Source organism: Geotrypetes seraphini, chromosome 6 (genome assembly GCF_902459505.1).
Source record: "Geotrypetes seraphini chromosome 6, aGeoSer1.1, whole genome shotgun sequence".
Classification (NCBI taxonomy): Eukaryota; Metazoa; Chordata; class Amphibia; order Gymnophiona; family Dermophiidae; genus Geotrypetes; species Geotrypetes seraphini.
In genome coordinates, this window is record NC_047089.1 from 124786015 (window position 1) to 124813320 (window position 27306).

Genomic DNA, 27306 nt, shown 5'->3' on the forward strand with positions numbered 1-27306 from the left:
CTTCCTATGTCCTTAGTGCCCCCAATGCCTCCTTCCCATGTCTTTAGTGCCCCCGGTGCCTCCTTCCCATGTCTTTAGTGCCCCAGTTCTTCCTTCCCATGTCCTTAGTGCCCCTTCCTGTCTTTAATGCCCCCAGTGCCTCCTTCCCATGTCTTTAGTGCTCCAGTGCTTCCTTCCCATGTGTTTAGTGCCCCTTCCTGTCTTTAGTGCCCCCAGTTCCTTCTTCCCATGTCTTTAGTGCCCCTAGTGCCTCCTTCCTATGTCCCTCTCACTGCCTTCCACACTTTGTCCCACCCCCACCCCTGAAGCCTGCCTGTGCCTGTCTACCTTTCTCCCTACCTAGTCAAAGCCAGCCTGCTGCCTCCCTGCCGCTCAAAAAAAAAAAAAAAAAAAAGCCTCCGTCCTTTTCCCCTTCTCTTACCGCCATGCTGCAGCTGCTAAAGCCGGAAGTCTTCTTTCCGACTCAATTCTGAAGTCGGAGAGGACGTTCTGGGCCAGCCAGGCTGTGATTGGCTGGCCCAGAACGTCCTCTCCGACGTCAGAATTGACGTCGGATAGACTTCCTGTCGGCTTTAGTAGCTGCAGCATGGCGATAAGAGCAGGAGAAAAGGAGAGGCTTTTTTTTTTCTTCTCTTCATGCGGGCGGTGCTCTTCCAATTCAAAGGTGAGGTGGAGGGAGGGAGATGGCGGGGACCGCGCGATCTTGATTGCCTCACTGCGGGGACAAGTCCATTCACCACTCCACGGGGCGGTGAATGGCCTTGTCCCCGTCCCGCAGAGGCCACTATTTTTTCTTCCCTGTTTTGGCGGGAAGTATAAAAGTTTTATGGGGTTCGGGGTGGGGTTGGTGATCACTGGGGTAGTGTGTGGGGTCTATGTTATGTGTTTTCAGTGCTTATCTGCTGAGGTTAGGTGGTTTTTTGTTACTTAGACCATGTTTTACATGGTCTAAGTCACAACAAGTTTCAAGTTTAATAGTTCATTTGATTAATCGCTTAATTGTAATTCTAAGCGATGTACAATTTAAAATACATTCAGAGGGAAACAATACATTACAGACTTTAAATAATAACATTAAAAATAGTCCACGTTCCGTCTAGGCTCTGTTGTTAAACTTTCGGTTATACATGCTGTACGACTAAGTCTAAGCCAGCTCACGTCCCGCCCAACTCCTGCCCTTGACACGCCTCCCGAAACGCCCCGTTTAGCTTTGGATGTTGAGCGGCACTATGAAGGCCTAGGTCGTTTAGAAATACGTCCAAAACCCGGTTTTATTATCAGCACTAGGACGTTTTTGAGAATTGTTCATCCAAGAGCTGACTTAGGCTGGTATTTGGATGTTTTTCTCTTTCGATTATGAGCCCCATATTGTCCATGATGACACCTAAACTCTTTTCTTTGGGGGTATCTCTTGTCCACATTTGGATGTCCAGCTTTTGAACTGTCCTAAATTTATCCACTCAACTTATAATAATAATAATAATAACTTTATTCTCTGGGCCCCAGCTGAATATTGCCAAAGCTTGCAATCCCCAGCCTACCCCTGACTGGACCACCAGAGCCAATAGTCAGTGGTGCTGCCTGGCTTAGTGCCACTGAATATCGTTGTTTAGCCACTGATCTGTGATTTAAGCGGGCCAGAGCCTCTCTGGCCCGCTTAAATCACTCTGAATAGCAGGCACAATATATCAGCTGACACACCTTTATCTATGTGTTTATTTCCAGCTTCAAAAATTGTAGCAAACTGATGAATCAAGACTTCTCTTGTTTGAATCCTTGCTAACTCTATCCAATTAAACCATGTTTGTCTATATGCTCAGGAATTTTTTGTAATACAGTAGTTTCTAGTTTTGCCTGGCACTGAGATCAGGCTTACCAGTCTATAGTTTCCCATATCACCCATGTAACCCTTTTAAAAAATTGCCTTTACATTAACCACTGTCCAATCTTCAGGTACTGTGGATGATTTTAATAATAGGTTACTGATTACTAATAGTAGATCTGCAATTTCATTTTTTAGTTCTTTCAGTACCCTAGTGTGATTTGCCATTCTTTAATATCTCGATTTGGCTTAATACATTTTCCAGAATTAATGAGATTTCTTTCACTTTCTCCATATTGTCAGTCTAAAATACTATTTCTTGCACAGTTAGCTCCCTAACATTCTTCTCAGTAAAGACCAAAGCAAATAATTATTTTAATTTCTCCACTATGGGCCTGTCTTCCCTGAGTGCTCCTTTTACTTCTTGATAGGGTTACTAGATTTTATGTATGTAAAATCTGGACCCATAGACCTGCCCCGTTACACCCATGCCCTTCCCCAGCCTCACCCCTATTCCCTCCCCCTCAGCCTGCCCCTCCCGACTTGATTTGCTTTTCAAAACCCGGACAAAGTGCCGAGTTTTGAAAAGCCATCCAGACACCCGGACATGCCCTCTATAAAGCGAGCAGACACGGGACGCATGAGTCTTTCGGCTTAAGGGGGATTTTCCTTGATAAAGCCCTGTATGGGCGAAACATAGTCCTATGTCAGAGTGCCTGCCTCAACCTGCATAGACTAAAGATGAGTATTTTGTTTAATAGAAAATATAAAAAAATAGAAAGTATATGTATAAAAAAAGCATATTTTGAGACCGATGACAAATTTGGGTGCCAATGGTCTGTATGAAAAAAAGTCTAATACATACAGAAGGTACCACTGAGGTCTATATAAACCTTCTGAATTTTTCTTATGAATAATGAAAGATTGTATTCACAAAGACTGTATTGATATTCATGTACTGGAGTACAAAAGAAGTGGTCTTTGAATGTACTACTTCTGAGCTATTGGAGTTGTTATACTCTAAAAAAGAGAACATGTCTTGGTAAATCCGGACGTCTGGTAACCCTACTCCTTGATGATCTAATGGTCTAACTGACTCCTTCACAGGCTTTCTGCTTCTAATGTACCTGAAAACATTTTTGTCAAGAGTTTCTGCATCTACAGCAAGCTTCTTATCAAATATATATATCTTATAGCAGATACATTGATTCCATTAAATCTGTATTGTTAGAAAAGTATAGAAAGATGCTTTGGGGTGGGGGGTCAATATTTAGTGCTATTTAACCAGGTTAAAAAGCGCTGTCTGGCTCAGGTGCTGATATTCAGCAGCACTTAACCAGAAAGTGCTGCTGAATATCATCTCTCATCGCCACAGCACTATCTGATTAGTGCCAGATTTTGTCTGAAGCAGAAGTTGGAGCATAGCTGTTAAGTTATCCAGGCATTACTCATATTCAGTGCTGGTACCCAGATAAGTATGTGAACAAGCAGGACCGCATAAATAGCAATCCTAACTATGGCCAGTTTTTGTCTGGGTACCAGCACTGGGTATCTGCCAGATAACATTTGGTGGCCTAGAAAGTTCCAGATATTTAGTGCCAGTACCTGGACTAGACCCAGAACTGAATATCTGAGTCTAATTTAGCCCATGACAGTTGGCCTTTATATAAATGCTGACCACTGCAGGCTGAATAGTGCCCCTTTTGTTTCTGGTGAAATTATGTTTCTCTCAAAATTTTTTACTTGTATTTCTTTCCTTACAGAAAATGATGAGATCATCAATTTTTCACATGTTTATACTAAGCATGGTGGCAGTAGATGTCATTGTTGCTGCTAGTAACTACTACAAAGGAGAGACTTTCAAGAGACAATATGATGAGTTTTACCTTGCTGAGGTGAGTCATGTGTAAATAATCCTTAATTTTCAGAAATACACAAATTGAAAAATCTATGCCATCTTCTTAAAAATGCATAAACACATACCATATTTGATTGAATATATAATGGCCACCACATCACATAATCAACACCCATACAAAGGTGCTGGAGTCTTGTCTGTCTAATCTTACCATATCTCTAAACCTCTCAGGATAGAAATCTCATCAAGGTAGCATAGGAGTAACAAGTACTTATCAAGTGATACTTATAAACAGAAAGGACTTACTGGTAGTCACATTCCCTTCCTTTATTCTAGTTGTTAGTGCAACTTCCAAGTCTACTTTAAATCACAAGATACCACATCTGAGGTGTACTTGCAAGGCCTACCTTGAATTACAAGGTCTTGACATTGATTTACAAACTAGCTCAACTGTTTTTGGCTCTTTAATAATGGTTATTGCCTAAGTAATGACTGTAAACAGACTCTCACAAAGCCCCTCTTTTTTAGGCTTGGACACATACCATAGGGATAGATTCCTCTACTATGAACCCTATCCTTTATGCAGTTCCATGGGGGGTGGGGCAAGTCTCATCATTACTGAACAATGGCAGTCAAGGTTGGTTAAAGCCTTCTTAAAACAAGCAAGAATAATTTTATCCTTATATCTGAGCAAAATAGAGCATGATGCATACAATTCCTCCTAAGAAGATGGTTTTCTTTCATTTCTGCTATTTTACCCTGGCAACTCTCTTATTTGACAGCTTCTGTAGTCAAGCACCAATTTTATATATGTTGTCTAAAAAATTGACTCTGACTAGTGCAGCACTAAGCACAATTCTATAAAAGTTAGATGTACTGTATTGAATCATGCTTAGTGCCACCTAAGTGGCTTTAGGCATCACTAGGTATGCCTAGGTGTCCTAACTTTTAGGCACACATAGTAACATAGTAACATAGTAACATAGTAGATGACGGCAGATAAAGACCCGAATGGTCCATCCAGTCTGCCCAACCTGATTCAATTTAAAAAATTTTTTTTTTTTTTTTTTTCTTCTTAGCTATTTCTGGGCGAGAATCCAAAGCTTTACCCGGTACTGTGCTTGGGTTCCAACTGCCGAAATCTCTGTTAAGACTTACTCCAGCCCATCTACACCCTCCCAGCCATTGAAGCCCTCCCCTGCCCATCCTCCTCCAAACGGCCATACACAGACACAGACCGTACAAGTCTGCCCAGTAACTGGCCTAGTTCAATCTTTAATATTATTTTCTGATTCTAAATCTTCTGTGTTCATCCCACGCTTCTTTGAACTCAGTCACAGTTTTACTCTCCACCACCTCTCCCGGGAGCGCATTCCAGGCATCCACCACCCTCTCCGTAAAGTAGAATTTCCTAACATTGCCCCTGAATCTACCACCCCTCAACCTCAAATTATGTCCTCTGGTTTTACCATTTTCCTTTCTCTGGAAAAGATTTTGTTCTACGTTAATACCCTTTAAGTATTTGAACGTCTGAATCATATCTCCCCTGTCTCTCCTTTCCTCTAGGGTATACATATTCAGGGCTTCCAGTCTCTCCTCATATGTCTTCTGGTGCAAGCCTCCTATCATTTTCGTCGCCCTCCTCTGGACCGCCTCAAGTCTTCTTACGTCTTTCGCCAGATACGGTCTCCAAAACTGAACACAATACTCCAAGTGGGGCCTCACCAATGACCTGTACAGGGGCATCAACACCTTCTTTCTTCTACTGACTACGCCTCTCTTTATACAGCCCAGAATCCTTCTGGCAGCAGCCACTGCCTTGTCACACTGTTTTTTCGCCTTTAGATCTTCGGACACTATCACCCCGAGGTCCCTCTCCCCGTCCGTGCATATCAGCTTCTCTCCTCCCAGCATATACGGTTCCTTCCTATTATTAATCCCCAAATGCATTACTCTGCATTTCTTTGCATTGAATTTTAGTTGCCAGGCATTAGACCATTCCTCTAACTTTTGCAGATCCTTTTTCATATTTTCCACTCCCTCTTCGGTGTCTACTCTGTTACAAATCTTGGTATCATCTGCAAAAAGGCACACTTTTCCTTCTAACCCTTCAGCAATGTCACTTACATACATATTGAACAGGATTGGCCCCAGCACCGAACCCTGAGGGACTCCACTAGTCACCTTTCCTTCCTTCGAGCGACTTCCATTAACCACCACCCTCTGGCGTCTGTCCGACAGCCAGTTTCTGACCCAGTTCACCACTTTGGGTCCTAACTTTAGCCCTTCAAGTTTGTTCAACAGCCTCCTATGAGGAACTGTATCAAAGGCTTTGCTGAAATCCAAATAAATTACATCTAGCATATGTCCTCGATCCAGCTCTCTGGTCACCCAATCAAAAAATTCAATCAGGTTCGTTTGGCACGATTTACCTTTTGTAAAGCCATGTTGCCTCGGATCTTGTAACCCATTAGATTCAAGGAAATACACTATCCTTTCTTTCAGCAACACTTCCATTATTTTTCCAACAACTGAAGTGAGGCTCACCGGCCTGTAGTTTCCTGCTTCATCCCTGTGACCACTTTTATGAATAGGGACCACATCCGCTCTCCTCCAATCCCCAGGAATCACTCCCGTCTCCAGAGATTTGTTGAACAAGTCTTTAATAGGACTCGCCAGAACCTCTCTGAGTTCCCTTAGTATCCTGGGATGGATCCCGTCTGGTCCCATCGCTTTGTCCACCTTCAGTTTTTCAAGTTGCTCATAAACACCCTCCTCCGTGAACGGCGCAGAATCTACTCCATTTTCTCGTGTAACTTTGCCGGACAATCTCGGTCCTTCTCCAGGATTTTCTTCTGTGAACACAGAACAGAAGTATTTGTTTAGCACATTTGCTTTCTCCTCATCACTCTCCACATATTTGTTCCCAGCATCTTTTAGCCTAGCAATTCCATTTTTTATCTTCCTCCTTTCACTAATATATCTGAAAAAATTTTTATCTCCCTTTTTTACATTTTTAGCCATTTGTTCTTCCGCCTGTGCCTTCGCCAAACGTATCTCTCTCTTGGCTTCTTTCAGTTTCACCCTGTAGTCCTTTCTGCTCTCCTCTTCTTGGGTTTTTTTATATTTCATGAACGCCAACTCTTTCGCCTTTATTTTCTCAGCCACTAGGTTGGAGAACCATATCGGCTTCCTTTTTCTTTTGTTTTTATTGATTTTCTTCACATAAAGGTCCGTAGCCATTTTTATCGCTCCTTTCAGCTTAGACCACTGTCTTTCCACTTCTCTTATGTCCTCCCATCCTAACAGCTCTTTCTTCAGGTACTTTCCCATTGCATTAAAGTCCGTACGTTTGAAATCTAGGACTTTAAGTATCGTGCGGCCGCTCTCCACTTTAGCCGTTATATCAAACCAAACCGTTTGGTGATCGCTACTACCCAGGTGAGCACCCACTCGAACATTAGAGATACTCTCTCCATTTGTGAGGACCAGATCCAATATTGCTTTTTCCCTTGTGGGTTCCGTCACCATTTGTCTGAGCAGAGCCTCTTGAAAGGCATCCACAATCTCCCTACTTCTTTCCGATTCCGCAGACGGAACATTCCAGTCCGCATCCGGCAGGTTGAAATCTCCCAACAGCAGAACCTCCTCTTTCCTTCCAAACTTTTGGATATCCACAATCAGATCCTTATCAATTTGCTGCGATTGAGTCGGAGGTCTGTAGACTACACCCACGTAGATAGAAGTTCCATCTTCTCTTTTCAGAGCAATCCATATCGCTTCTTCCTCTCCCCAGGTCCCTTGCATTTCGGTCGCTTGGATATTGATCTTTACATAGAGAGCTACTCCTCCACCTTTATGACCATCTCTGTCCTTCCTAAAAAGATTATATCCCGGTATGTTTGCATCCCATCCATGTGATTCACTGAACCATGTCTCTGTGATAGCAACAATATCTAGATCTGCCTCTAATATCAGGGCTTGCAGATCATGAACTTTGTTGCTTAGACTGCGAGCATTTGTGGTCATCGCTTTCCAGCTATTTTTCAGCGATAATCTCCTTCTTCGTATGGATTTTTGTGTCGTTTCACTTTCCGTTGCAATACTAAGAAATGAGTTGCTGATATTGCTTATGTTGCAGCCTTTACTACTATCACATCTTTTCTTTTGCCGGGGGTGGTCTTTATAATTGTCCTTCGTACATACACCACCCCCACCTTCTAGTTTAAATGCCTGGAAAAATATTGTCTAAATTTCTCTGCAAGGTTTCTTTTTCCTGCTGTAGTAATATGTAGCCCATCAGTGCAATATAGCTTCTTGTCCTTCCATGTATTTCCCCATCCTCCTATGTACCTGAAGCCTTCTTGATGACACCAGGCTCTGAGCCATCTATTAAAGTCCTCTGTGTTTTTCACTCTTTGCTCTCCTTTTCCATATGCAGGCAGTATTTCAGAAAAAGCTAAAGTCTTTACAAAAGGTTTCACGCCCTCACCAAGCTCCCGAAAAGCTTTCTGTGCTGCAAGTGTGGAGTTGTTGGCCAGGTCATTTGTTCCCAGATGGATAACAACATCAGTGTTAAAATCCTTAGTTTCTTCCTTAACTATAGTCAGTATTTGCCTGGAACTCCTGGTAGCTGAGGATCCTGGAAGACATTTCACTATTTTGGACTCCTCGCCCTGTGTTCCAAGGTTAATGCCTCTGATGATGGAATCCCCCAACAGTAATAGTTTTCTGTTTTTGGCTTTTTTATTTGTACTTAGGGTGCTCTTGTTCTCTTGAGTTTCCTTCATTGGTTCCAGTCCCACCTCCCTTCTGTTTTCCTGAGTATCGCAGTGCACTAGTGGAGCGAAGGAATTCTGTAGAGGTAATATTAGTGAAGGTGGATGTTTCTATGTTACATGTCGCAGTCTTCCTGAGCCTACTGTGACCCATTTATTCCTGGGCTGTTTTATTCTTTGAGGTAGAGGTGGTAAGTTGGTATGATTTTGTGGAGTGATGGAAGCTGCTTTAATTGTATTCAATTCCTGTTTAAGTTTGCAGAGCTCCTCCTTAATACTGGCAAGTTGAAGACAGATGGGGCAAGCCTTAAGCCTCCAAATAGTATGTCTTGGAATTAAAGCACCACAGTGATTGCATAGAATAAAGGTCATCTTGATTGGTTGTGAAGTCCTGATTATATGGGTCTCTATATATGAATAGTGGTCCCTGGGGTTGGTGGGACTATAAGTAAGACTACTAGTAAGGCAGAAATATAGGCTCTATACCACCTAAAACACAGTATTTTAAACAAAACTGCAGGAAGAAGAAATAAGATTTAACAGAGGAAAGAGAAGAATTTTTTTGTGCTTTTTTATATTTTTTTTTTAGTAAGAAACAGGGAGGAGAAGAGAAATTAAGCAGATATAATGCTGAAAACCAGTGAAAAGAGCAGAATATGAAATGGTAACTTAGCTTTTAGAAGTTCACAGGGCAGCCTTGTTTCAGCAATGTCCCAAAGATAATGCAATTAACCTTAGAAGTAAAACAGAACCCCTCCCTTCTCCACCTAATCAGCAGAAAACAATGGCTGAATACTGGTAAGACAGAAATATAGGCTCTATACCACCTAAAACACAGTATTTTAAACAAAAACGCAGGTTCTATCAGTGCTACCCTAAAACACAGGATTTATAACAGGATTTTCCCTACTTTAGTCCCCCTGAGCCACAGACACCAGAAATATAGGCCCTATACCACCTAAAACACAGTATTTTAAACAAAAACGCAGGTTCTATCAGTGCTACCCTAAAACACAGGATTTATAACAGGATTTTCCCTACTTTAGTCCCCCTGAGCCACAGACACCAGAAATATAGGCTCTATACCACCTAAAACACAGTATTTTCAACAAAACTGCAGGAAGAAGAAATAAGATTTAACAGAGGAAAGAGAAGGATTTTTTTGTGCTTTTTTATATTTTTTTTTTTAGTAAGAAACAGGGAGGAGAAGAGAAATTAAGCAGATATAATGCTGAAAACCAGTGAAAAGAGCAGAATATGAAATGGTAACTTAGCTTTTAGAAGTTCACAGGGCAGCCTTGTTTCAGCCGCGATGAATCACTCCTCCACACACACACACAACATCGGGGCAAGAGGGAGTCCAAGCCCTCTTGCCCCGTTGAAGCCGCGACCCCCCCGATAACATTGGGGCAAGAGGGAGTCCAAGCCCTCTTGCCCCGTTGAAGCCGCGACCCCTCCCCCCGATAACATCGGGGCAAGAGGGAGCCCAAGCCCTCTTGCCCCAGGCACCCACGGCACCCCCGACTCGTTCGGGCCAGGAGGGAGCCCAAGCCCTCCTGGCCCAGGCGACCCCCCTACCCCCACCCCCACTACAGTACAGGCAGGAGGGATCCCAGGCCCTCCTGCCCTCGACGTACCCCCCTCCCCCCAATGTCCGTCCCCCCAAGAACCCCCGATCGGCCGACCCGTGACCCCCCCGGCTGACCCCCCGACCCCCCCACCCCACCCCCCTTCCCCGTACCTATTTTAGGTTGGCCGGACAGACGGGTGCCAAACCTGCCCGTCCGGCATGCAGCTCAACGAAGAATGGGGCTGGATTGGCCCAGGGGCACCAAAGCCCCGCCTCCTGGTGGGGCCTAAGGCGGCTGGGCCAATCAGAATAGGCCCAGGAGCCTTAGGCCCCTCCTGTGGGCGGAGCCTTAGGCACATGGCCCCGGGTGGTCGCGGGTCGGCTGGGGGGGCCGATCGGGGGTTCTTGGGGGGGCAGATGTTGGGGGGGAGGGGGGTGCGTCGAGGGCAGGAGGGCCTGGGATCTCTCCTGCCCGTACTGTAGTGGGGGTGGGGGTAGGGGGGTAGCCTGGGCTAGGAGGGCTTGGGCTCCCTCCTGGCCCGAACAAGTCGGGGGTGCCGCGGGTGCCTGGGGCAAGAGGGCTTGGGCTCCCTCTTTCCCCGATATCGTCGGGAGGGGTGGGTTGCGGTTTGACATGGCAGGAGGGCTTGGGCACCCTCCTGCCTGGATCGTTGGGGGGAGGATTCTATAACCGGTGTTGTTTTTGACAGGCACCAGTTACAGAATCCAGCTTTTAGGCGAAGGACTGGCTCCTCCTTCGCCTAAAAGCCCTTCTGTTGGACGTTTGTGGCCCTAGGCGTGTTTTTGTTTCATTATGGCTAAAAAGTGTAGACATGCTGTGGGGGTACTTGTAGACGTAGTGGAGATTGGGCGTTTAGGCAGAGGAAGGCCATAATCAAAACATGGACGTATGTTTTGGTTATGGACACTTTCCCTGCTTCTGGGTTGAACGTTTAGGGACTTAGGCCAAAAGGGGACTTAGACGTTTTTTTTTATTTTGCCCCTCCACGGTTTTAAATATTTTCTGGAATTAAGAAGACAGGTTTACACATTTTTGATGATTCCTACCATCACGAAGGACCATACAAAGTACCCCTGAGGAAGGCAAGTCATTGCCGAAACACGGTCCGTATAGGGTCTGGCCTTCAGCCAAAGCTCAAAGATATTTTGTGTTCATTGCATTCTCTGATGTTGATTACTGTATTATTTTTCAACAATATTTTGTATTGTAAAAAAGTTGTGTAATAAACTGTTTTGCACTTACTCCTTGAAAAATCCAGTAACGTGTTCCATGTTGTTTGACCTGGAAACAATTATAAAAAATAAAATTGTGGAACACGTAGACAAACATGATTTAATGAGACAGATTCAGCATGGGTTCAGCCGAGAGAGATCTTGCCTCACCAATTTGCTTGGCTTCTTTGAAGGTGTGAATAAACATGTGGATAAAGATGAGTTGGTTGATATACTGTATCTAGATTTTCAGAAAGTTTTTAACAAAGTGCCGCATGAGAAGCTCCTGAGAAAATTATAGAGTCATGGGATTAGTGGCAAAGTTCAGTTGTGGATTAGGAATTGGTTATCGGATAGAAAACAGAGGGTAGAGTTAAATGGTCATTTTTCTCAATGGAGGAGAGTAAACAGTAGAGTGCCGCAGGGATCTGTACTGGAACCAGTACTATTTCACTTATTTATAAATAATATGGAAATTTGAACGATGAGTGAAGTGATTAAATTTGCAGATGACACTAAACTGTTTAAAGTTGTCAAATCACATGCAGATTGTGAAAAATTGCAGGCAGACCTTAGGAAATTGGAAGACTGGGTGTTCAAGTGGCAGATGAAATTTAATGTGGACAAATGCAAAGTGATGCACATTGGGAAAATTAACCCAAATCACATTTACCGGATCCTAGGGTCCACCTTGGGGATTAGCACCCAAGATATGGATCTGGGTGTTATTATAGACAATAGGGTGAAATCTTCCACCCCATATGTGGCAGTGGCCAAAAAAGCAAACAGGATGCTAGGAATTACTGTATTTTTCGCTCCATAAGACACTTTTTTTCCCCAAAAATGTAGGTGGAAATAACAGTGCATCTTATGGAGCAAATATACCAGACAATGGCTCTGTACCAGACAACGGCTCTGCCTCTTTCTCTCTCACTTCCCTCCATCCACAACCTCACTTCCCTGCCCATGCTTCCCAGTGAGTGAGCACTGCTCGAGAGCCACTGTGAGCTTCCCCAGGTGACCCGACTCCCTTGCAAGTCCAATGCATCTTGCGGGGAAGCTGCAAATGGACATGCTGAGGAGAAGTGCCGTGCACCCCCTTTCTTCCCGCTGCCCAGACCTCCATGACTGAGTTGAAAAACTTAGACCCAGCCATCTCTCCCTTCCCTCCATCCCCCTCCCTCACTTCCCTGTGAGCGCACGCTGCCCATGAGGCACTGCAAGCCTCCCGAGAGCCACTGCAAACCTCACTGGGTCAGATCAGTCACGTGGTGCCATCAGCTGCTGTAGCCGTGACTGCATGAGGCATGGCTGCAGCAGCTGGCTACAGCAGCTGATGGCACCGTGCAACTGAGCTGACCCGTGCGCTCACTGGGAAGCATGGGGCTATCCTCCTGATTGGCTGTCCTCCTTTGGCCAGCTCTGGGAACCCAGCTGATAGCACCGTGTGACTGAGCTGACCCAGAGATGCTCACAGTGGCTCGCGAGCGGTGTGCGCTCGCTGGGAAGCGTGGGTCTGTCCTCCTGATTGGCTGTCCTCCTTTGGCCACCTCTGGGAACAGGAAAAGTTTTCTTGCCTACTTTTCCTCTGTCCAAGTGATCTGTGCAGCTTCTCTCTCTCTCAAACTCTCAGGCTGTTTAATTGCCTCACCAGGTGGTGCTGTCCTCATGATTGGCTGTGTTAGCTGCTGCAGGTGTCTCGACTCCCTTGCAAGTCCAATGCATTCTTATTGCAGCACCGCAGGGAAGCTGCGAACGGGCATGCTGAGGAGAAGGGCTGTGCACCCCACCTTCTTCCTGCTGCTCAGACAGGAGTGGAAAGGCGGCAGCTGCCTGTCAGGGGATCCACTGAGCCTTTCACAGAATTGTCTGTTTGGCATACGATTTTGGCTCGGGACTTTTTTTTTTCTGTTCGGTGCAGTGGCTTTTTCCTTCGCCAGAGGATGGTCTGATGCTCTGAGAACCCTGCTGGTGGATGGCTCAGAGGGAGCACTGGGGGTGTAAGAGACGCACGTTCTGCACAGTTTACTTGTTGAGAAGAGTCATCTAAAAACACACTCACTATGGCATCCTTTGATTTTCTTTATGCCATCGCCTACCCCCGATGAAGGGCAGTTATAGGGAAATTTATACATTTCTTTAAAAAAAAAAAAAACAACACCCCAACAACAACAAAAAACAAGTGGCTGGGACTGCCTACCACTTAGACCTGCCCTGTACCCTGTCTTGAACTACCACTAGACCACCAGAGGGGGGACAGGGGAGGGAGAGGGAGACAGGGTGCAGGGAGAATTTGGTTCGGAATGGTTTCTTTCTTGTTTTCCTCCTCTAAATCTAGGGTGTGACATATGGTCAGGTGCGTCTTATGGAGCAAAAAATACGGTATTTAAAAAGGTATGGTTAACAAGACTAAGAATGTTATAATGCCCCTGTATTGCTCCTTAGTGCGACCTGACCTGGAGTTTTGCATTCAGTTCTGGTCTCCTTATCATAAGAAAGATATAGCAGCACTAGAAAAGTTTCAAAGAGTGACCAAGATGATAAAGGAGATGGAACTCCTATATGTTTTAAATGTTTTTGGGTTTGTTTGTTTTTTTGAAGAATCATTTATATTAAGTTTTGAAATACAGATCATCACACACCAAAAACCACTGACAAGAGAAAATGCTGAAACAATCGGGTCTTACGTATCATTCCTTCACAAAAACCCACGAAAACCAAACCCACCCAACTGAACCTCCCCTACCTCCCCCCCCCAACCTCAACCCACCCCCCAGCACTCCAGTGTCAAAAGTTCAATAAAGAACAGCGAGCTGTAGGGGATAATCCCTCCTAAATTGGAGCCCAGATTCTCCTGAATTTCCTCCAAGGACCACCCCTCCCAACATCCAGGTATTCAAATTTCAAAAGAGTAAACAGTTCATTCCTCCACATAGTAAGGGTTGGCACTTCAGCTTGGCGCCACAACAAAAGAATACATTAGTGTCCCCTAGTCTTGGTGCTGTTTGAAAGAGTAAACAATTGATTCACATTTACTTCTTGAACACCACTCAAGATTTTGTAGACCTCTATCATATCTTTACTTAACTGTCTCTTTTTCAAGCTGAAAAACCCTAACCTCTTGAGCCTTTCCTTATATGAGAGGAGTTCTGTTCTCTTAATTGTTGCCCTTCTTTGAATTTTTTTTTTTTTTTAAATTCTGCTATATTTTTAAGATATGGCAACCAGAATTGCACAGAATACTCAGGATAAGATCGGACCATGAAGTGATACAGAGGCATAATATTTTCTTTCTTTGTCTTTAACTAACTGCAAAAACCCTGCATTTACCATTTATTCATGATCATATATTGTGTTCCTTGTGTGATGGATAGTTAAACCATGTACTTGGCTATGAAAGGAGGGGGGGGGGGTGCTATGTGCTAGCTGTCCCAGGGGCCCACAAACTTGTGATCTATCTGGCTATGAAAGAGGGGGGGGGGGTGCTATGGGCTAGTTGAACCAGGGGCCCCACAAACTTGTGATCTATAACTGCTCCCCCAGAAGGTGTCAAGGGCTCTTGCTATGTTTCAAAAACTGATGGAAAAAACTGTGGTGAATATGAATTTATTAAAAGTTTTAATATATCTAGATGATCTAATTATGTTTGGAAAGATTTTAGAGGAACACAAGGAAAGGCTGCTTAAGTAACTGCATCGATTGACACAATGTGAGTTAAAACTATCATTGGAAAATGTAAATTTTGTCATGCAGAAATTAAATATGGGGGCATGTTGTCTCCAGTATTTGAGTGGCCACAGACCCTGACATGATAGCTTCTCTCACTATCTGGCTGCATCCAGTTAACCTTATACAGTTGCATTCTTTTGGGGGATTTAGTAGCTATTAAAGGTGGTTTCAGAAAATTTATTTGAAAATAGTGAGTCCTTTGCTTAAGCTGATACATGATTATCCATGCATGAATCAAAAGCAAAATCATAGGACAGGTGACAGAGAGATATATTATTAAGTGTCAGAGTTCTTTGGTGAAAGATGGACTGAGGAATGTGAAACTGCATTTAGACAAATTATACGTTTATGCAATACTTCTAGGCAAACCCTTTGAATTGCATATATGTAGATACTTGCCTGGATGATTTGGAAGCAGTTTTATACTAGCCATACCTGGAGGATTTGAGATCTGTGACTTATGCTTGTTGCAGTCTGAGTAAAACTGAAAAGAAGTACACTCCACCCTCCATATTCGCAGTGGTTATGGGCGGAACATAGCTGCGAATACAGAAAAACCGCAAATAACTTTCTCATATGTTATTCGTGGTTTTCTCAAGAATATGATAAATCTGTGAATAACATATGAGAAAGTTATTCGCCTCCTTCTCCCGCCTGCCTGGGTCTTTCCTTAACCCTGGCCCCGTCTAAGAAAGTTATTCGCCTCCTCCCCCCGCCTGCCTGGGTCTCTCCTTAACCCTGGCCCCGTCTACCACCAACTTCTGTTGCGTCGCTCCAACCCCTCCCACCCCACCAAGCTACCGCTCTTACCTCCGAGCCCCCTTGTGCCCAGCCCGTCTCCTATCCTCAGAGCTGCGGACCCAAATTCCAGCGGTGCTCATGTGACGGTTTCGGCCAATGGTTGGGCGGCGCTCCAGTCCGGGCCATTGCAACAGGGGAGTGGCAGCGGCTGCCACCTGGCATACAAGGGTCCCAGCCGAGATGAGCCACGGTTGCACTTGGCCAGGTGGAAATGAGGCTTTAACCCACCCCTTTGTAATGGCAGGTATGTACCCCTTTACTTGATTTGGAATAGGTGTTGGTGGCATGGATGATGTAATTTGGGGAGAAAAGCCAGCACGCTAAAAACAGCGAATAGTCGAAACCACAGGTACTGAAACTACGAATAAGGAGGGAGGAATGTATTCACAACATAAGTTGGAGGAGGTCTTAGTCCTGAAATGGCCAATTATGGATACATTTAAGGGACTACATATTTGGGGTAGAATTTAAAACAGATAATAAACCTATTGACTTATGTACTGACAACAGCAAATCTGCATTCAACTAGACACAAGTGGCTGGCTGTACTGTCTTTATACATTTCAACTTGTAATACAGTGCTCCATTGTTCCAACGTCTTCATCTAAATTGAGAAATTAAAAGGGGGTGTATGTTGTCAGAGGCTGGAGTAGTAAATATGCCCCCGATTCTATATATGGTGCCTAGATTTGCAGGCTAAAATTTGGGCGCACTGTTGAGATGCATGCACAAATTAATTGCCTAACGATCCAATGTATGTCAATAATTGGGTGCTAACAATAAGAATATAAGAATTGCCGCTGCTGGGTCAGACCAGTGGTCCATCGTGCCTAGCAATCCGCTCTCGCAGCGGCCTCCAGGACAAAGACCAGTGCCCTAACTGAGTCTAGCCTTACCTGCGTACGTTCTGGTTTAGCAGGAACTTGTTTAACTTTATCTTGAATCCCTGGAGGGTGTTTTCCCCTATAACAGCCTCCATAAGAGCATTCCAGTTTTCCACCACTCTCTGGGTGAAGAAGAACTTCCTTATGTTTGAACGGAATATATCCCTTTTAACTTTAGAGAGTGCTCTCTCGTTCTCCCTACCTTGGAGAGGGTGAACAACCTATCTTTATCTACTAAGTCTATTCCCTTCATTATCTTGAATGTTTCGATCATGTCCCCTCTCAGTCTCCTCTTTTCAAGGGAGAAGAGGCCCAGTTTCTCTAATCTCTCACTGTACAACAACTCCTCCAGCCCCTTAACCATTTTAGGGGCTCTTCTCTGGACCTTTTCGAGTAGTACTGTGTCCTTCTTCAAGTACGACGACCAGTGCTGGATGCAGTATTCAAGGTGGGGGCGTAGAATGGCCCAGTACAGCGTCATGATAACCTTCTCTGATCTGTTTGCGATCCCCTTCTTAATCATTCCTAGCATTCTGTTTGCCCTTTTCACTGCTGCCGCGCATTGCATGAATGGCTTCATCGACTTGTCGAGCAGTACTTCCAAGTCTCTTTCCTGGGGGGGTCTATCTGAGTACTGCACAAGACATCCTGTATTCGCATATAAGATTTTTGTTACCGACATGCATCACCTTACACTAATCCACGTTAACCCTCATTTGCCATGTCATGGCCCATTTCTCGAGCGTGTTTATGTCACGTTGCAGGTCTTCGTAATCCTTCTGTGTCTTCACTATTCTGAATAACTTTGTATCATCTGCAAATTTTATCACCTCGCTCGTCGTACCAATTTCCAGGTCATTTATAAATATGTTGAAGAGCATGGGTCCAAGCACCGAGCCCTGCGGCACTTCACTCATGACGTTTTTCCAGTCCGAGTATTGTCCATCTACCCCCACTCTCTGTTTCCTATCCACCAACTAGTTTTTAATCCACGTGAGAATTTCACCCTCAATTCCATGGCTCACAATTTTTCGAAGTAGTCATTCATGTGGGACCTTGTCGAACGCCTTCTGAAAATCCAGATATACAATGTCGACCGGGTCACCCTTATCTATCTGCCTGTTTACTCCCTCGAAGAAGTGCAGCAAGTTCGTCAAGCAAGATCTTCCTTTGCTGAAGCCATGCTGGCTGGTCCTCATCAGAGTGTGTCCATCAAAGTGCTCATTGATGCGGTCCTTTATCAGCGCCTCTACTATCTTTCCCAGTACCGAGGTCATACTCACCGGTCTGTAGTTTCCCGGATCACCCCTCGAACCTTTCTTGAAGATCGGCGTAACATTCGCCACTTTCCAGTCTTCTGGAATCCTTCCCGATTTGATCGACAGAGTGGTTATTAGTTGAAGCAGTTCAGCTATAACCCCTTTCAGTTCCTTGATTACCCTCGAATGCCATCCGGTCTAGTGGATTTATTGTTTTTAAGCCTATCAATCTACCTGCATACCTCTTCTAGGCTGACCGTCAACCCTGTCAGTTTACCGTCTTTGTTTCCTGCGTATAGCCTGTCTGTTTCCGGTATGTTGTGTATATCCTCTTTGCAAAAAATGTGATAAGTTTGTCGGCGATGGCTTTGTTCTCCTTTTTAGCACTCTCTTTATTCCATGATTATTCAACCGCCCTACCGCTTCCTTTGTGGGTCGTTTCCCCTTAATATTTCAAAAGAATGGCTTGAAGTTTTTTGCCTCCTTGGCTATTTTTTCCTCGTAGTCTCTTTTTGCCCCTCTTACCACCTTATGGTACCTGCTTTGATGCTGTTTGATGTTAATTTCTACCTATTAAATTTTGCATATACATCTGGCTGTATACTATTCTATAAGGCATGGTGCCTATCTCTGATAGCAGGTAGCTTAAAAGGAGGCATAGCCATGGGAGGGGCATGGGTGTTTCAGGCATTACTTAAATTTATGTATGTTTTTACAGAATACTGCCTCATAAGAACAGTGGCCAACTCAGGTCCCAAGTACCTAGCAAGATCCCAAGTACTAAACAGATTTTATGCTGATTATCCTAGGATAAACAGTAGATTTCCCCAAGCCATCTTAATAATGGCCTATGGACTTCTCTTTTAGGAATTTATCCAAATCTTTTTAAAAACCCTGCTATTAAACCCTGATTTCACCACATTCTCCGGCAACAAATTTGAGTTTAATTACACATTGTGTGAAGAGATATTTATTCCATTTTGTTTTAAATCTACTACTTAGTACCTTTATCAGATGCCCCCTAGTCCTAGAATTTTTGGAAAGAGTAAACAAATGAGGCAGATGGAGGCTTTAGAAAAAAAGATAATTTAAAATCCAGGTTGGCTACTGCCAGTAAAAATCGTGTCAAAACGGCCTGTGGGGTCTTCCCTGAAGTACAAAAATTCCAAGGAAAGGGATTTTAGAGGTAGTGGACCTAGTTTCTGGCTGAAGAAACCTTTAAATTTCAATTTTGGAGATCTTCCCCACCCCAGTTTTCCCCATAGGCTATAATACGCTATAATGCTTCAGCATAGGAATGCAGCTGAGATAAATGGAGAAGAGCTCAGCCTCACAGGTTTGCTGGATGAACTTGGTTTTTGGGCTGTCAGTCGAACTGAGCCTCAACCCCAGGAAAAACTTGTGCAGCAAAGGGGGAGGGGACCAAGCAGCATGCCCAATATTAATCCCAGCCAAGTTGGGAAGGAAACAAACAGCCTGTGTTCAAGCTTCTGATAAATCGGGGAATGGCCCCTGAACTCAAAAAATTAAAAAGAAGGCCTTGAGGACTGATCCTGCTAGCAGCAGACTTCCACAGCATGAGTCTGTGTCTTCTCCCAGGCAGAGGTCCCAACAAGTTGGAACCTCTGATTATCCCAGGACAAGCAGGCAGCATATTCTCATGTATGGGTGATGTCACTGACGGAGCCCCGGTACGGACCACTTTAAAAGTGCATCACTACTTTAAGTCTTTAGAAAGTTCACGATTGCCCGAACCGACATAGGACGTGTGGTCCCTCAGTTTTCTAGTTTCTGCGGAGCTAGTAAGACGCGCTTCAGCTTTGGTTGAAGTCATTTTTTCTTCGCTTGCCTTCCCGCTCTCGCAATTTGTGACTTTTTTGTCATAATTTGTTTCTTATTGTTTTTCTTTACCAAAAAAACCCCAACAAACCAGTTTGTTTTCTTTTTCTTTTTCCGTTGTGGGCTCTGGCCCTTTTGGGCCTTATGGACCCTTCTAGCCATAGAATTTGTTTTGTCAATGGCTGTCTTCCCGTCCATGTCCCGCCCATCGACAGGTTTCAAAAAGTATGGTCGCTGTGCTCAGGCCATTTCGTTAACTGATCCTCACCTTTGGTGCTTGCAGTATCTGGGACCCGAGCACCGTGCCGACTCTTGCTCCTGCTGCTCGTCCCTTCAGAAGCGCACCCTCAAAAACCGGCTTCTTCAGCAAAGACAACTGTTCAGCACTGCAATGGACACGGAGCCCAGTTCATCTCCTACACCGTCCGCACTAATGCTGCATGATTCGCGATTCAAATCGATTCACCAATTCACTTTGGGTGAATCGATTCGAATCAAATTCATATTTTTTAAAAATTGGCTTCGCCGATTTGGGGCCCAACCTTCCTCCTCGTGCCTTCAGGTTTAGTTTTAATACACAGCTTCTAAACTTTGTGACCACTCAGGCACTTGGACTGATGTGGCTCCTGTGAGAGCGGGCAGAAAGGGTAGCAAGAGGCCCAAAAAGGGGGTTGCCAAGGCCAGCTCTCAGCACCAAGTTGGCTCACCTGAAGATGACACATACCCGGAATGGGGGGATGAGGAAAACCGTTACAGACACTACCATTCACACGGCAGGGCTAGGGACATAGGTTTTAAACCTTCTTCCAGGAATAGTGAGGAAGGCTATTACCCTAGTGTATTATAGCAGGGAACTGAACTCTCCTGAAACCTGCTAGGAGCAGGCTTTGAAAGCCTTATTGCAAGAAGCTCTGTAGAGAATAAAACCACAGAGAAGATTATTGACATTTGTGAGGAGAAATCCTGAACTCACCCAGAGTTTTCCCTTTAGGGTTTTTTCCTTTGTGTTTTGCAAGTTACATTGATTTTGGGATTTTGCCATTCTGTTTTCATTTTGACATTAAATTTTCTTTGGAAACCGAACCTGGAACTGTGTGCATTGGTTCTGTTTTTGTTTTACTCATATTAATGCAGTTCCTGCAGAGTGACTCCATACTGGGTCACATGCCGGTGCAATTTTAGCTGTACCCACTAGGGACACTGAGGAGTCCCGTTGAAAGGCTCTGGTGCTGGCTACAGTGTTTTGGTGTCAGCAGTGGGATAGACTTACAAAACTCCTCTATCTCCTGCCTCAGACCCGGCCAGAAGAACCTGCGTAGCACCTGGATCTGAGTAGCCTGGATCCCTTTATGCCTGGCTAATGGAGAGTCATGGGGCAGCTGCTGTGTGCCAAAGGGCAGTGAACGAGGTCCTTAGGGGGCATCATACCTACGTGGAGGCGTATCTTGATGACATAGTCATATATTCTCTCTCCTGGACACAACATCTTGAGCATGTTACCGCTGTATTGGACTCACTTTGCAGGGCTGGGTTCACGGTAAACCCCAAAAAGTGTTTCCTGGATCAGCGGGAGGTGAAATATTTGGGGTACACACAGTGGGTAGAAGCCAGATTAAACCCTTAGTGGACAGGTGCAATGCATTCAGGACTATCCGCAACCAAACACCAAGAAACAGTTGCATGGATTTCTAGGCCTTATGGGGTAATATAGGAGAGTCATCTCCGATTTTGCCACTAGGGCTACCCCACTCACGAATATGCTGAAAAAGGATGTCCCTGATACTTTGCAATGGGGAGCAGACAGTGTGGAGGCCTTCCAGGATCTTAAGGAAAGTCTGTGTAGGCAGCCAGTCCTTGCAGCCATTGACTATAACAAGCTTTTGATCGTTCAGACTGACGCCTCCGGCTGTGGATTGGGGATTATACTCAGTCAGGAGCAACAGGGCATAGAGCACCCAATTCTATATCTAAGGTGGAAGTTGCACCCCAACAAAAGAAATTATACAGTGGTAGAATTGGAATGTTTGGCTGCTAAATGGGCAATGCAAGCGTTAGAACACTATCTGGGAGAACGGTAGTTCACTCTGGTCACTGATCATGCCGTCCTAAAATGGTTAGGTACCATGAGGAATAATAATGCCCACCTTACCCATTGGTACCTGGCTTTGCAAATCTTTAGATTTACAGTGGTTCATGGCCCAGGATGTCTTAATACCAACGTAGCAAAATAAATGGAGCACTAATAATGTATATAACATGATTTAAATCAAGGGAAAAAAGACCTCAAAATACCCCTAAAGTGTGATCAATAAAGTCACAAATATTTCGGGGTTAGGTATCATCACCGGTCAAAAACCCTTGAATTTTTTAATATTTTTACTTTTAATTGATTTTTAATATTTAAAATATTTTTTCTATTATTATAAATATAGTGTATATCTGTTTCATTTTTGTATTTTCCTTCTCTGAACAATTGAGCATTTAAATGACCAGCAACTATTGGTTCAATACCATAATAATCATCATGCTTATATTTGAATAATAGTAAGCACTTATCTTTGATAACCCAACGGAGGCCCGGTCCGTTTCGCACTAATGGGCTTCTTCAGGGGTAATGAAAAGGCTTGTTCAATTGCCAGTTGGATTTCCACTTTGCTCAAATATCTTTAAACAGAAGAAAAATATACAAGAATATACATTATATACCATATTTTACTGAATAAATCATTAATAAATTACATCAAGCACCCAGTGTACTATTGTTGAAACTATAATTTAATATATGTTGTTATATATAGATTTTCTTTCATTTATGTCATGTTTATCATTAAAGTGTTGTCTCCATGAATTTAAATGTGTCTAAGTTGAATCAATAAATCTTTTAGTTAAAATGTGATTTAAATGTTACAATGATGACTGCAAGCTCTGTATTTATTTGTAGCAATTTAAATGTATCTCAATTAAATAAATGCATCCATTGGTTAAATGTATTTTGAGTGTTACAAATATGGCTGCAAGCTCAATTTCTTGTTTGCAACAATCGTTTGTGTTGAAATCTACTAACCACCATAAATACTGAAAATGTCTTGAAACTTGATAATCTTTAAACAAACGGCAGTGCATTTAAATCTAACCGTTTAACAACAATATAATACTTGCCGTTAGTGAGACTTTCATGAACATCACAGCGAATTGTACGAAGTAAATAAAATGGCGCCCGTATTTAAACAGAACGCTGTGAACTTGTTAGCCAATCAGAACACTGATACATAACTGCTCTGTTTTTTTTAAACAATTTCTTGATGTATTGTTTTGTTTAAAAAATATTAATGAATGTATCAACACTCGTTTTATATACAACAATTTCGACATTTCAATATTTGAATAAATCAACGATACATCAAAATTAGTTGCCATAAAGCCGACTTGAAATTTGTCGGCGAAAAAATGTTACAGACTATGGCCACAAGCTCAATTTCTTTTTAATAAAATCCGGATTCATTGAGGTTTACTATCCACAATAAATACTCGGAAGGTCTTGAAACTTAATGATGTTTGTATAAAAGGCAATGATCTACGATCTAACCACTCAAAAACTAAAGGATACTTGCCGTTAGTGAGACTTTCATCGACTCCTCACCGAATTTTACAAAAACAAAATGGCGATCGTATTTAAACCGAACGCTGTGAGTTTGTTGGCCAATCGGAACACAAATGCAAAACTAGTGTGTTTCAAGATATTAATCACTTTTGAGTACTTTCTTGATGTATCGATTTTAAAATGTTCATGCATAGATCAAAACTTGTTTTATATAACAGCGATATCAACATTCAAACATTTAAATTTGCCCAAGATGCATAATAATTAATTGCCATGAACCCAACTATAAAGTTTATAAGCAAAAACAGAATATTTAAAATCACTGTTTATAGCTTTATGTATATCAACTCAGATTGTTGTAATTAACGTGCAACATTTAAATGTTGGATACTGAAATTGAATGCCTTGCAAAAGGTTACCTATAATGATGTATGTAGACATTGGCAGCAATTATATGATCGAAAAAACATAAAATTTAGTTTAAAGATAGCGCTGTCATTTAAAGAGACACTAAAGATCTTACAGCCAATCGGATCTAAATGATTTGAATAACAAGTATTCAAACTCTATATGTAGATTATGTGAAACCATATGTTGATATTAAATTCCGATGATGTATCTGGCTGAATATGAATACACAAAACTGTGAACCTGACATTCCCATGTAGAATTAAAATGACACTTTTTAAAAGAAAACATGCCATTCTATTTGACTGTTTAGTCCATAGGGTTCAAGTGAATGAAGTCTCGAGATCCAAAGTTGTTCTCTTCTTAATAAAAGCTTATTCCGGTCGCCCCCTCTGTTGGATTTAGGAACTTGATCAATAACCCAGCATTTAAGTTGATGAAATTTGTGTTGAAATTCATTGCAATGGGCTACCATGGGGGCTTCAATTTTTATTCTTTTAAGATTTGACCGGTGTTCATTTAATCTAATCTTCAAACTTCTTATGGTTTTGCCAACATACATCTTATTGCATGGGCATACAATAAGATAAACCACATAAGTGCTGTTACAGTTACTAAAGAAATTGATCTTGTATTGTTTAGAATCAAACGGATTCAAGAAGTTATCTGATTGTATCATGATTTCACAGTTGGAACAATGTCCACATTTGTAGTGACCTTTTAATATGGAAGATTTTGTAGTAGATGTTTTAAGCTCAGATGGGCTTAAAAGTTCTTTGAGATTCTTACCACGAGAGTAAGCATTTCTTAGGTTGGTATCTTTGAAAATATCTAGAGTCTGTATTACTTTCCAATGTTTCTTCATTACGTATGAAATTCTGGAACTTGCATTGTTGTATTTAGAGACGAAGGTGCAAACGTTGTTGCTTTGATGGTACTTTGAAACTGGATTTAACAGATATTCTCTGTTATTAAATTTTGCTCTTGTATATGCTGATTTGATGTTTTTTCTGTTGTAACCTCTATTAAGGAACTTTTCTTTTAATGATTTAGATTGATGTTTGAAATCTTTCTCATCACTGCATATACGTTTATATCGTAGGAATTGAGAATATGGTAAACTTGTTTTACATCCTAGTGGATGACAACTAGTGGAATGTAATAGAGTATTGCGATCTGTGCTTTTGTGGTGAACTTTAGTCATAAATCCATTTGTTGTTTGTATGACTTCAACATCTAGAAAATTTATATTCTGGTAAGAATGTGTATATGTAAAAATAATATTCTCATTACATGTATTTAACCATTCAAAGAAAAGAACAAATTCCTCAATAGAACCAGACCATAAAAGAAAAACATCATCTATGAATCTATGCCACGATTTGATTCTACTATTGAATGGTGATGATAATATCCATTCTTTTTCAAAAAGATTCATAAAAATACAGGCAATAGAGGGAGCAAACGTTGCACCCATGGCAACTCCAGACAACTGAACATATAATTTGTCCAAAAACAGAAAATAATTCTCTTGCATCGCTAATCTTGTGAGTTGTATCAAAAAGTCAGTGGGAACACAATGTGGACGTGGCCTGGATTCCAAAATTTGTCGAATGGCCTCAATAGCCTCTGATTGAGGGATGGATGTATACAGAGAACTGATGTCCAAAGTTACCATCAAAAATGAAGTACCATCTGCTTTCTGTTCAGATATTGTATTCAAGATGTTCAAAAAATGTGTAGTGTCTTTAATGTATGAAAAATGACCTTCAACATGAACTCTTAGAAATTTATCAACATATGAAGATAATGCTTCTAATAAAGACCCTTTTGCAGAAATAATCGGTCTACCAGGTGGTTTCTGTATGTTTTTGTGAATTTTTGGTAGTAAATATAGAACTGGAATGGTTGGATTAACTACATTCAAATATTGGTGTTCACGTTTAGTTAAATAACCATTAGTGGCCATAGTCTGTAACATTTTTTCGCCGACAAATTTCAAGTCGGCTTTATGGCAACTAATTTTGATGTATCGTTGATTTATTCAAATATTGAAATGTCGAAATTGTTGTATATAAAACGAGTGTTGATACATTCATTAATATTTTTTAAACAAAACAATACATCAAGAAATTGTTTAAAAAAAACAGAGCAGTTATGTATCAGTGTTCTGATTGGCTAACAAGTTCACAGCGTTCTGTTTAAATACGGGCGCCATTTTATTTACTTCGTACAATTCGCTGTGATGTTCATGAAAGTCTCACTAACGGCAAGTATTATATTGTTGTTAAACGGTTAGATTTAAATGCACTGCCGTTTGTTTAAAGATTATCAAGTTTCAAGACATTTTCAGTATTTATGGTGGTTAGTAGATTTCAACACAAACGATTGTTGCAAACAAGAAATTGAGCTTGCAGCCATATTTGTAACACTCAAAATACATTTAACCAATGGATACATTTATTTAATTGAGATACATTTAAATTGCTACAAATAAATACAGAGCTTGCAGTCATCATTGTAACATTTAAATCACATTTTAACTAAAAGATTTATTGATTCAACTTAGACACATTTAAATTCATGGAGACAACACTTTAATGATAAACATGACATAAATGAAAGAAAATCTATATATAACAACATATATTAAATTATAGTTTCAACAATAGTACACTGGGTGCTTGATGTAATTTATTAATGATTTATTCAGTAAAATATGGTATATAATGTATATTCTTGTATATTTTTCTTCTGTTTAAAGATCTTTGAGCAAAGTGGAAATCCAACTGGCAATTGAACAAGCCTTTTCATTACCCCTGAAGAAGCCCATTAGTGCGAAACGGACCGGGCCTCCGTTGGGTTATCAAAGATAAGTGCTTACTATTATTCAAATATAAGCATGATGATTATTATGGTATTGAACCAATAGTTGCTGGTCATTTAAATGCTCAATTGTTCAGAGAAGGAAAATACAAAAATGAAACAGATATACACTATATTTATAATAATAGAAAAAATATTTTAAATATTAAAAATCAATTAAAAGTAAAAATATTAAAAAAATTCAAGGGTTTTTGACCGGTGATGATACCTAACCCCGAAATATTTGTGACTTTATTGATCACACTTTAGGGGTATTTTGAGGTCTTTTTTCCCTTGATTTAAATCACGTTATATACATTATTAGTGCTCCATTTATTTTGCTACATTATATGATTATTTGGACACTATCTTGTTTTCCATTCTTTCATTCAGTTAATACCAACGTAGACATACTTTCCTGTATTCCTGAGAACTCTGTAAAGTTTCAGGCTGCCCGGGATAAGCAACCTTTTAGTGTGGGGAAATGTGACCAGTCAGGCACTGGGACTGACGTGGCTCCTGTAAGAGGGGGCAGAAATGGTAGTAAGAGGCCCAAAAAGGGAGTTGCCAAGGCCAGCTCTCAGCACCAAGCTGGCCCTCCTGAAGATGACACAGACCCAGAATGGGGGGTTGAGGGCTAGGGATATAGGTTTTAAACC

At 42.1% G+C, this 27306-nt stretch overlaps 1 protein-coding gene across 1 annotated transcript in view; it reads left to right on the forward strand.

The window, feature by feature from the left end:
• NALCN (sodium leak channel, non-selective) overlaps positions 1-27306 on the forward strand; it is a 1129711-nt gene that overhangs the window by 339583 nt on the left and 762822 nt on the right. The window contains exon 11 of the mRNA XM_033948885.1: positions 3586-3717. Coding sequence (XP_033804776.1) covers positions 3586-3717 — 132 coding nt within the window. The remainder of the gene's footprint in view (positions 1-3585; positions 3718-27306) is intronic.